At 37.4% G+C, this 12,794-nt stretch overlaps 1 protein-coding gene across 2 annotated transcripts in view; it reads right to left on the bottom strand.

Moving 5' to 3' along the window:
- LOC115232541 (mitochondrial dicarboxylate carrier) overlaps nt 1-2,092 on the bottom strand; it is a 75,175-nt gene extending 73,083 nt beyond the window's left edge. For both annotated transcript variants that reach the window (XR_005004337.1, XM_029802480.2), the window contains exon 1: nt 1,583-2,092. Coding sequence is in view for 1 of the 2 variants with exons in the window: in XM_029802480.2 (XP_029658340.1) it covers nt 1,583-1,681 (99 nt within the window). In the remaining variant the exon portion in view is untranslated. The remainder of the gene's footprint in view (nt 1-1,582) is intronic.
- Between the last annotated feature and the right edge of the window lie 10,702 nt (nt 2,093-12,794).

Below are 12,794 nucleotides of genomic sequence, written 5' to 3'. Positions count from 1 at the left end.
TGTCTTAACTGCATTATAAAAGCCTTGGGCAAAGTTCTGTTGTCCCTACATACACAAACACAGTATACATAGATTAGCATAAGGTCCCTACACCTGTTGGACATCCAGGCAATTACCAAGTGTGCCTATGCTTAAAGACAACATGGGTAGGTATATAGCTGATATTACATGGATTCCAAATGTTGACTGTAATCATTATTATTATGGCTGTGAGCCGGCAGAATCATTATTACGTTGGACAAAACACTTAGCAAATTCTGCTGAGATCGACTTTGCCTTTCATTTCGCTGGGGAAGATGAAATAAACACCAGTCAAGTACTGTGATTAATGTAATTGACTAAACCCCACTCCCCTAAAATTTCAGGCTTTGTGCCTATAGTAGAAAATATTATTATTGTTATTAGATCCCACCCAGATCACTTTTTCTTTCATCCTACCAGGTCGATAAAATAAGGTACTAATCAAAGCATGGGGTCAATGACATCAATTAGACCCCCTCCCTTCAAAACTGCTCGTCTCGTGCTTAAATCAGAAGCCATTATAATTATATCGCAACTGGTGAATAATAGCGTCGTTGACGAACAAATTATTGATTCAATTCATTTCTAATGGTGAGCGGCAAGGGAGTGTCTGTAACTTGGCGCAGAACAAGTATCGCAAGGAACTTGGTACTGTAGAAAGAAATCTAACTTGAAAGTGAAATTTTTTAATCTCACAACCTTGACCAGAATACATGAAAGACAAACAGTCCTAATAAAAAATGAAGAAACACAAATTTCTAGCTTACAGCGGGAAAAAATATGCACTCTATGTTTCTTTTAATTAAATGCACAGATCCTCTAATCGTAGGATAAGAAGTGGTGACCTTCACACCTTTCTTGGTGGCATTAGTGTTGAAAATTAATTTCAGATAAAAATCGGAACAAGTCAACAGAATCGACTCGTACAGAGCTTACATTTTTCAACACTAGTGTTAAATTTAGGCAAATGAATTAACATACCAGTTCGCACCGTTTCACATTGTCTATCGATCATTGTATTGTTGTTAGAAATCAAAACAAGAAGCATCAGGTTTTTATTTCGGTATTTATCGTGTTTAATAGATATTCGAGATGTACCAGACGATAATAACTCTGCATGTTTTCAAACAACAATTCTTTAACAATAAACACTGGATATACAGAAAAGTAAATAATCTGTAACGCTACGCCCAGTAAATATGTGAGGGACCTAATTATAAATAGAGAAGGAAATTTATTGGACTTTTATAGATGGTTTGGAATTCTTAATGAATAACTGTATTAATACAGGGGCGTTTAAAGAAAACAAAGTAGGTGACGAAATTTTAAAAAAGGTTTTTTTTTTCTTTTTCACTGAATACGATACCAACTTATCATTACTGTTAATAAAAATATACGTAATAACTAAAGCTGAAGCATGTAGGATTAGAAACAAATTCTAAATTATAATTAGAACAAATAGCGTGTCATTGTAAATTCTGATGATTTTAAGGAAAATATGAAAAAACATGCTGCAGACGTGGCTCTAAGTTTGCAACCTATAGAAACGACTGCACGTTACCTTCAGCAAGTCCAGTGGATGGGTACAACATGCTGCTAGAGCACTAGCAACCCCGCCGAAATACCAACGGCCGACACGTTTAGTTTTATCAACTTGCATATTTCTCTATTATAAGTCTCCAGCCCTTCGATGTTATGAAGAAGTTGTCTTAGTTTTCTGTTGTGTAATATGCTCTCAGCTGTTCGTACCCGCGAAAGTAAATGTTGTTGTCTTTAAAACAAGGGAGAAAAGTTGCAATGCACAAATCAGGTCCTGGCGTGGTAGTCAAACATTTAGAGTTGCTTCCCTTCACTACATGCGCTTATTAAATTCGTCTTGCTTTCAGTTTTATTTTATACCAATGCGAAGAATATATGTAGACTAATTTATTATAATTTTTTAGGTCAGAATTAAATAGTGGAAATAATTTGAGGAAGACAAAGGGGTATTCAGATTAGTATACATGCGCGTTCAATGTGTGTTTTTATTGTAATTTGATTGCATATTCTTTATGGGCAATGATAAATGCAAAGAGATACATTAACTTACTATAGTAGTAGTCGTAAAAACTGGTTAACATTAATAAAGGAAGTTACTGAGATCATAACTATTGTTAATGGCATTACGATTAATTTTAAATATGTTGAAGTTATATCAATTACTACGATGTCAAATGTTTTATGAGTATGTATGTTAAAGTCAGAAATACTCGGGTTTTATTGTATTACTTTGTTGTTAATAAATATGTCACCGTTGGCGATGGCGTGATTTGTTTGTTGTCGAGAATGTGCCCGTCAACTTTAAGGGAAAATATTATTTCTCAATGGAATGTTTTACGTTTCAGACAGTGTAGAGACTACGATTATATCAAAATTTAATGTGGGAGGAAAAAGTGAGCGCATGCCTATATAATGACATGCATCATATAGATATCGACAAAATAAACTTTGAAATATTAAAAAAAAAAATATCTGATGTGTATCAGTATGTATGTGTACGCACTCACCATCACACACACACACATTAAATTTCGATATAATGGTAATCTACACCATCTGAAAGGTATTTGTAGAAGGATCTTTTCTGTTTGGTTGCCACTTTTCAATTTCTTCAATATCTATTCGAATTCATTTAATAGCTTTTAAAGTTTGCAAATTTTGGTTAATTTTAGCCAGTCGAAAAGCACAGACATATAGGTGTCTGTTTCCATAGTAACATGCCAAGCTGTTACCAAGCTGCTTACCCACGTGCTCATTTTCTGCTTATCTAAATACTTAAATTTCGTTAGGGGATTTGGTTTGCAAGATTCTTTATGTGAGTTCATGTGTTGAAGCATATTATAAGGCACAAAAAGAAAATGACTCTCCCCAGACACAACTAAATACTTAAAATACATGAAGTATGACGTGGTCGTAAGATATGCTAGAAATAATAGCGAAATAGGCCTTAAATCACGTGGCAATTTTCTTTTTAATTTTTTTTTGGTGGTGATGGGGTTGCATAATTTTTTGAATGCCCGTGTGTGGAACACAAATTCACAAAAAAATTCTGAAAATTCGGACGCAGGAGTGGCTGTGTGATAAGTAGCTTGCTTACCAACCACATGGTTCCGGGTTGAGTCCCACTTGGGCAACTGTTCTCTATTATATCCTCGGGCCGACCAAAGCCTTGTGAGTGGATTTGGTAGACGGAAACTGAAAGAAGCCTGTCGTATATATGTATGTGTATGTATATGTTTGTGTGTCTGTGTTTGTCCACCTGGATCTTTCCCGTTTGAACGGCAGTTTTTTCTAGCGGCGTCATATGAAATTGTCACCCATAATTATGACCCTAGTATCGATCTATTACATTTCAATCTGTTTTAGGGTTAGAGTTAGGGGTGGGGGGAAGGGTATCTTTTTTTTCTTCAGAAATGTAAATAAACCCAATCTGTTTCTTAAACGAGGGACATATTCATACGGCACAGAAAGTTTTCTCCTCAATAGACGTCATTGATTGATAGAAATTGCTGAAATCGAAGAAAAAAACAACAAATATCTTACAAACTATAGAATTTTCTCAATAAAGCCAAGAGAAAAAGATGTTTTATAAACACATTCTACCAGTATACAAAGTTTAAAAGTGTTTAGTTACGTGGAAATTATTTTTAAAAACTGCGTTCAAACCGAAAAGATCCGCCCCCCTCCCCACATCGCTTGACAACCGATGCTGGTGTGTTTACATCCCCGTAACTTAGCGGTTCGGCAAAAGAGACCGATAGAAGAAGTACTAGGCTTACAAAGAATAAGTCCTGGGGTCGATTTGCTCGAAACAAGTAAAAGAGTATATGACGTGTGCAAAGCAGAATTCCGCCAATATTTCATTTGTTTATAGTTGACAACACATGTTGTCACGCACAAAATAGCAGCCTCTGACTAGGTAAAAATGGCCAAACAGGCTGGTTGCTGACATATTTTTTTGTTCTGTAAGGATTTTATCTTATATATGCAGTTTTATTTGTTTTAATATTTCTTATCAGAAATTTTACTCTCCTTTACATTGGTAGTTTTTAAACAACCGCCTAAATGTCATTACAAAAGCTTTTCCTTCATCAAGAATCATTCTTTCGTATCTAATAATTTCATTTCACAGCTGGTAAAAAAAAAAATCCTTGTCTACGATAGCGTTTTATCTATATTAGTTTTATCCGTTTTTCAACCCTAGCTGTTTTCACAATCACTCTTTCTAACCATTGTTAGTTTTCGCATCCCCTTTATTCTGTACTTTCTATATAGTTCATTATATTTCCTTATAATTATCAATTGTTCTTACAGTTTACTTTCTAAAACATTACTACTTATATATTCTCTTGTTCTTCTTTTCCACCATAGTTCGTTCTTTTTAGTGTTCTCTCTTGCATCGTTCCAATTCCTTTTATTTGCTTTGAAATTGTTTTTGTTATATTTCTGGTGATTGATGACTATTCATCTATTTGTAAATATTTAAGGTTTTCAAAATTTTTGAAACCTTAGCTTCCGCTCAATTCATTATCACTGTTTAAAAGTTTATCTCTTTCCTCAGGTGATTCCATCTTTCCACCGTACAATGCTTGTTCTTCATTTCCGCTTTGTTTTATATCGCGTTCGTCTGCTCCATATCGAATGTCACTTTTAGTCTTAGTTCTTCGAGCATGATCTTTAAAAGAACTTTTGCAAAAGCCTAACAAGGTTATTTTTGAGTACCACAGGAAGGAATCCTCCTTCTCAAAATTGAGTATTAGTGGTTCAAATGAATCTTAAATTCGAAATTAAGTCTTTTTTTATATATCGTTATGAATATAAGGCGACAAGTATAATTGAACAGTTGTCTAATTTCAAGTTACCTCAGTATGGTCAACTGATCAACTGGTGAACTTTTGCTAATGTTTTATTTCTTGTGCACAAGAATAACCAGATAACTGTGTATTTATAGAAAGAAGCTGTAAGTCCCCAAAGCTAATGAAATTAACTTTTCTGGAGGTTTTTTAAAATCTACAACACTTCTTATATGTTTCTTATAAAAGCCAGCTTCTCTTGTGATGCTTGATTCAATATTCTGTCTTACTAAATCAACAGCTCAGGTAAAAGACATTTTAAATATTCAAATATTCTTTTCTACTCTAGGCACAAGGCCCGAAATTTGGGGGGATGGGGCCAGTCGATTAGATCGACCGGCGTGCTATCGTTTCTGCCATCTCGCCGCCTTGAGACATTTTAAATATTAAAAGGTTTTCGATGTGTTTGGGTTTGCTAAAATACCTATAGCGTACCCTTAGTGAAATTCATTCTTTCTCTCTCTCTCCCTCTCTCTGACATATATAACATAAATACGGACGTTGCAGATAACAGCTAACCTTCGGCCGCTTGGGCCCTGTTGTGTCCACTACTCTGATTGGTTGGTCTTGGCGCAGTTTGTCTCTTGCTGTATTACACGCCAATATGCAACCCAACCAATCGCAACCTTCTGATAAGGTCTCGTGACACAGTCTTCTAAATGGTCCGTTTGAGCCTATAATTTGCTATAAAACACAGCGATTCATCGAATCGAGCGTCTTTGGCTCTAGACCTTCTAAGGTCTAGTCACTGACCACAGAGCACTCAGCCAGTATCAGCGACAGTCAGTTCCAGCGACAGACAACACCACTAGCAGTATTTCCGGACCTCTACCTACGTTGCCTTCATCTTAACGTTGCCTCCACCACCGTCGCCTTCATATTAACGACGCCAACAGCAACTTCTCCTAAGTTTAACTTCTCACTGTTTGTGAATACTTCACCATAGTTAACAGTAAGCTTAACCTGCGAGAACCTTCTGTACGAAGTAACCCGGCACAGCATAGAAGCCACAACCGCTTACGCGACATGTGTTCAACCGGCTCTGCCTTGTGACCTCAACTTCTTGTACAGAACTCCAACTATTGTGTATCTTACTATGAACTGGTATTTATCTTCAACTTGTGTCTGAACTTCTAGCATCCTGTCATAGACTCTTTCTATTGCTCTGTATTTTATCTCACACGCATACGCCCTTGTTTGTACACACACATACACATTATTGTATGCATGACGGCCTGTCTATTATTATTGTTATTATATATGTATTTATGATACACACACACACATACACACACTCTGCTACCCACATGTTAACATCTAAAATAAATCTTTCACTTAACATTTACGATTGTGTCGTCTTCTCTTTTCGTTTCTAGCACTCATATTCATTTATCCATATTTTGGTTTTTATTGTAAGGCGACCGTGCGGTGTTTAAAGGAGTCATTCATTCGTCACCTCTCCTTTCGCACGGTCGTTCTACAGACCTTTCTGCTGTTAATATTGTTGTAGCTGTAATTGTCAATAATATTCTCAAATTAACCAAAAACAATTTGAAAATGTCTCAAAGTTAATTACATTCAAAAGTTTGCAGTTCTATTTTCTAAAATCTGCTTAAAGAACATTTCTGCTGAAAATTCCCATCGTTAAGGTCAGTCGGATATTGATGTTCTCTCTTTCTGTCTGTCTGTCTCTTTCTTTGTGGAAAGGAGGAAAGCCGCCTGTGAAACGCTCCGTATGCTGTCAAGAACCGCTAAAGGGTGGGTTAGGGATGCCGCGGCTAATGATGTACAGGCATGTACTGAGGCTAAGGCATCTCTGGCTCTGTCTGGATGATGGCCAGGTGTAGAATTCGCTTGCGGAGGAACTCTTTCCACGGCCGGCCTCATAGGAAGAATTCACACCCGATTGATTAAAAGACGGTATACAACTGATGGCAAAGGGAGTTCTGACAGGCACTCGCACTAATCTACATAGCGGGAAAGGCCGGCAGCGGGAATACTACCTTGGTATTTTATAAAGGGATGGTAGAGTTTAAGAGCGATGACGTCCTAGGAGAAGCACTGGGACTCGATGAGAACCAGCTAGCCAACCTGTTTCAAAGATCTTTCAGGCCAGGGTATTTGGATAATTACCAAAAATCCCTGACCTGGCAGTGCTATAGGAACGCGTTATCTGTTAACGAAAAATTGTTCAGGCATGGAGTATCAGTGCCACCGGCGTGCCCAAGGTGTGGGCAGGACAATGAAACTGTCCTGCACACTCTTCTTGTTCAGTGCCCGGAGCTTTTGGGATTGATAATTTACGTAGTACACGTGTTGTCGCATCTGGGAAGAGTACAGCTATCAGCAGAGTCTGTGATTGTACCGCCAACTTGACTATCAAAAGAAGGTGAGGCATGTTTTTTTGTGTACAGTCGCAGTGTTGAAAGAGTGTGTATGGAGAACCAGAATGCAAGGATTCGTGACAAGATCTTTCATCTCTGGTCCTGGTCTACTGTATTACTTCAGATATCATCTGAAAAGCAAGATAGGGCTGAAGAGGAGACACTTGTCGCGAAGTATATACAAGAAAAGATGGAAGGATGTTACGAGGAAGTTGGGCGTGATTGTCCCTACTTAATCTCATCCATGGTAGAAGCAAGGTGTAGTCGCTGGACTTCACGGCCATAAGTCTATGGGAAAATGTTTAAAAATTATATATATACATCATTGAATTTTTGAAGTTATCATATGAACTCACATAGCATCATTTTTTGTAACGTCTTGTATTGTCCTTTTCTGTACATCGATAGTTATTATTATAATAAAAAATCTCTCTCTCTCTCTCCCTCTCTCTCTCTCACTCTCTCACTCCTTTCAGGTAACGATTTGCTTAACAGCATTAAAACGTATGATTTATTGTGCAATAACAATCAATCAAAACATAAAACTCATTATTCAGATCGCTTTTGGTCAATCATTTGTGTTAGCCATTTCCACTAGATTAGTATCAATTGTGATGTCATACACCTTCCTTTACCTTCGACTCCTGCAATGCAATAAAGAACGCTGTTATTGTTACAGCTAGATCTTTTTTTTTTCTTTTTGATCTAATTAAAACACAGAATTCACTTGAACAATAAAAATTGCAATAAATCCCACTTGAACGTTTATCACATTTTTCATTCCAGTTAGGCCGCTAATTAAAACTGATAGCATCATATAATTTTCTTAGATATTAATGACGGAGGCGATATCATAACCGAATGGCAACCTTTATGACGTGAATATATCAAAGGAGCACCGCAAGACTGCAGTATTCACTCAAAGAGTGAAACACAGAGGCACCGGTGACAGATCTGTTGTATCACGTGATTTTAGCGTTTCTTGCAGCAGAGATATCTGTTCAACTGCATGCTGGCCCCCTCTTCCACCAACGCCGTTTAAAAGTTAGATATTAGCGATTCCACTACCGGTACTCGACTATTTTCGATACCGCTGTGTTTTTATATGCTAGATACCTACACGAGAGACTCTCTAAGAGTGAAAATCGCAATTTTACGGCACTCATATAATATATCCACGTTAAGTAGGGTATAAAAATTGCCATTTGGTAATAATACAACCACTATCGCTAATATCTAATTTTTAACCAGTCTGCTAGCTGTCAGCAATATCAGTAACTGAATAGTCGCTGGTTCTCTATATATCAATGGAAGACGGATTTAGCTAGTATGTGTATTTTCATTTATTCTTTGTTTTCATTCATTCATACATACATACATACATACATACATACATACATACATACATACATACATGCATGCATGCATGCATGCATGCATGCATGCATGCATGCATGCATGCATGCATGGTGGTGGTGGTGGTGGTGGCTGCCCCCTCGTTATAGAGTATGGCCATTGCACGAAGCTTAATCAATGTTGTTATCGTGCAATGCCTGTGCAAGAAGTTTTTTTTTAAAGTGGGGAAAGGCTGTGCACTGAGCCAATCCCACTTACTAAGCAACAGCAGCCATAATCCGAATAGAAGAACAAGTCAACATCATTGGTAACTACTGAGCCGCAGGTTTTATGTCGGAGTTACCTGAGTTACCTTCTCCTAGAAGGATGCCCTAACAAAGGCTAGGAGTCCTTCACTCCCAATGGTTTAACCGCGCGATCGGGTATTCAGTCCAATTATTTTATGTCCCCGCGCATGATACAGTCTTAAGACATTTATTGGATGGCCATTGACTCTCAAGAGTTCCTCTGCCCTTTGACGGGTTTTGTTTTTCATCCCGCAGGGTGTCCAATAATCACCCTCCTCACCAAGCAAGCTTGGTGGGGTTGCGCCGCTTTAGTCGCCGACGACCCGACCATGCAACAGGTTGTACTGGGTTACATGTTACCAGTAGCACTCGAAAGTGACCTGACATACATACATACATACATACACACAAACAAAAATACCGTTGCTGATGTTGAAATTCCAATGAAGGAGCCTTGGATCTAGGTTAGAAACCAGTTCTTTCTCTATTAACAAAAAATTTTGAAATAAACTGACTAATGATATACATACATACATACATACATACATGCCTCTATATACGAGTGGTCTGTGCAAGGTATTTGGTAATCCTGTTGGTGCTGATGCCACATGGAATGCACTCAGTACACTCTGTAAAATGGTTGGCATTAAGAAGGCCATCCAGCTTTAAAAACCATGCCAAAACAGACAATGGCACCTGGTTTGACTCCTGACTTTGCCAGCTCCTGTCAAACCATCCAACCCATACCAGCATGGAAAACAGATGCTAAATGATGACTGTGGTGATGATACATACATACATACATACATACATACATATACATACATACATACATGCATGCATGCATGCATGCATGCATGCATGCATGCATGCATGCATGGTGGTGGTGGTGGTGGCTGCCCCCTCGTTATAGAGTATGGCCATTGCACGAAGCTTAATCAATGTTGTTATCGTGCAATGCCTGTGCAAGAAGTTTTTTTTAAAGTGGGGAAAGGCTGTGCACTGAGCCAATCCCACTTACTAAGCAACAGCAGCCATAATCCGAATAGAAGAACAAGTCAACATCATTGGTAACTACTGAGCCGCAGGTTTTATGTCGGAGTTACCTGAGTTACCTTCTCCTAGAAGGATGCCCTAACAAAGGCTAGGAGTCCTTCACTCCCAATGGTTTAACCGCGCGATCGGGTATTCAGTCCAATTATTTCTATGTCCCCGCGCATGATACAGTCTTAAGACATTTATTGGATGGCCATTGACTCTCAAGAGTTCCTCTGCCCTTTGACGGGTTTTGTTTTTCATCCCGCAGGGTGTCCAATAATCACCCTCCTCACCAAGCAAGCTTGGTGGGGTTGCGCCGCTTTAGTCGCCGACGACCCGACCATGCAACAGGTTGTACTGGGTTACATGTTACCAGTAGCACTCGAAAGTGACCTGACATACATACATACATACATACACACAAACAAAAATACCGTTGCTGATGTTGAAATTCCAATGAAGGAGCCTTGGATCTAGGTTAGAAACCAGTTCTTTCTCTATTAACAAAAAATTTTGAAATAAACTGACTAATGATATACATACATACATACATACATGCCTCTATATACGAGTGGTCTGTGCAAGGTATTGGTAATCCTGTTGGTGCTGATGCCACATGGAATGCACTCAGTACACTCTGTAAAATGGTTGGCATTAAGAAGGCCATCCAGCTTTAAAAACCATGCCAAAACAGACAATGGCACCTGGTTTGACTCCTGACTTTGCCAGCTCCTGTCAAACCATCCAACCCATACCAGCATGGAAAACAGATGCTAAATGATGACTGTGGTGATGATACATACATACATACATACATACATACATACATACATACATACATACATACATACAACATACATACATACATACATATGTGTGTGTTTGCATGTGTGTGTGTGTGTACACCGTCTGTTTCAAAAACAGTTTTGGTTTTATTTAACGTCACATTAAAATTAGGGTAGCTGTAGTTGTCCATATGTAGTTCTTTGTTATGTGGAGTCTTGGAAATCATGTAAGGCCTTCAAGTTTGGGTACCACTGTATTAAAGCGGAAAGCATGGCAAACATTAACAGTGTTATTGCTTTTATTAAAATGAGTTAGATGTAACTTATTAAATGCATGTCAGCATTTTAGATTTTTCCATTTATTTCCTGACTTTTACTCCAACCAAGATTGGTTTTCATTCCTCTGGGGTCAATAAAATATATACTGAGAATGAAAGCTTGTAGTTTATGTCTTTGTATTTCTCTTTTATACTTAGTTTAAGCCTAAAATGAGAGGATTGGCAGAAAACAGTATATCATCTTAACACAGTCTTTTTAGTCAGGTACTCTGCTAAATGATTCTCAAATGCTGAAATGCTTCTATATTCTGAGTTAATATCATGCAGAGACTGACTTTGGCTTTCATCTCAGCTGGTAAAATAAGCTACAGATAAGTAATTTATGACCTTGTATCAATGTAAGTAATCAATATATGTAAAAGAGATGCTTTTGAAAACATATTCTTAGTACCCACCTGCATGAATTTTAGCAATATTTATTTTGTACAGACTCTCTCAACAATAAAGTTACAACAACAATATATTTTCTTTAGCAGACTGGGGAAAATGCTTTGTCTGTCTTTACATTCTGAGTGGAAATTCCACCAAAGTTGACTCTACCATTCATCCTTTAAGAATCAATAAAATAAGTACCAGGTGATAACGAACTAGATAGAAATTACAGCATATAAGTGTTTGGAAAAGCCTAACTTAACCTCTCCCGTGAAACTTATCCTTTCTCTCAAAACTTACCCTCTCCCCTGAGATTGCTGGCTTTGTGCCAAAATTTGAAACCAATAGTATTAATGTTACTGAATTTATGTAGGGCTAAACATATAAAAGAACTATCAATTGAATAATGAGATTACTGGATTAATGGTTCATTTCTTAGCTTTGAAACTGATATCTTTATGGTTAGGGCACTTAACCGCTTCAGGCTCAGTTTGGATAACTGTATATAGACACCACACATTAGATTTATGTCACAACTGAAGCAGCAGGAACACTGTATAGTTAACAATTATCTCATTTGATGACAGCATGGAGTTCAAGTCTTTTTATTTTGAGATAATGTGTATTTTATAGTGCATTCTCTGATGTAAAATCCAATTATTACTTTCTCTGCAGAATTATTACCATCCATTACTTGAAGATTAATCTTATAATTATATTTTGAACATTAAAAATGATTTTATTGGAGAATATAATTTGTAAAGTTGAAATTAGAAATTGATAAGGTTACATGAAAATTTATGTAACAATTTATGTGAATTTACATAAGAAGTGTGAGAACACAGCTCTGAGTAAATGTTATAAATATGGTCCTATTTTGCAAATGACTTCAGATCTAAGATTGTTCATTACATAATTTTGAAGAGAATTTCATAGTAATTTTGATGTTGCCTTATGATCATTCTTACTGAAAAGCACCCAAGGATAGAAATAAGATAAAATTTATGATGACAAAGAACATTCTATATATTTCCTTTTAGCATTCAATTCTTGATCTTTTATGTTTCTGAAGAAGTTGCCCCTCATCATCATCATCATCATCATCATCATCATCATCATTGTCAACATCATCAACATTAACATCTGTTCTTCAAACTAGTGTGGAGTGGATGCTTTGACAGGATCTGATGAGCCACAGGACTGTGTCAAGCTCCAGTGTCATCTTTAGCATGGTTTCTATGGCTGGATGCTCTTCATAACCCCAACCACTTCCCAGAGTGTATCAAGTGCGCTTTTCATGCCATCAGCATCAGTGGGGTTG

This window comes from Octopus sinensis, linkage group LG2 (assembly GCF_006345805.1).
Source record: "Octopus sinensis linkage group LG2, ASM634580v1, whole genome shotgun sequence".
In the NCBI taxonomy this organism is placed as follows: Eukaryota; Metazoa; Mollusca; class Cephalopoda; order Octopoda; family Octopodidae; genus Octopus; species Octopus sinensis.
This window is presented reverse-complemented; position numbering and strand designations above follow the sequence as displayed.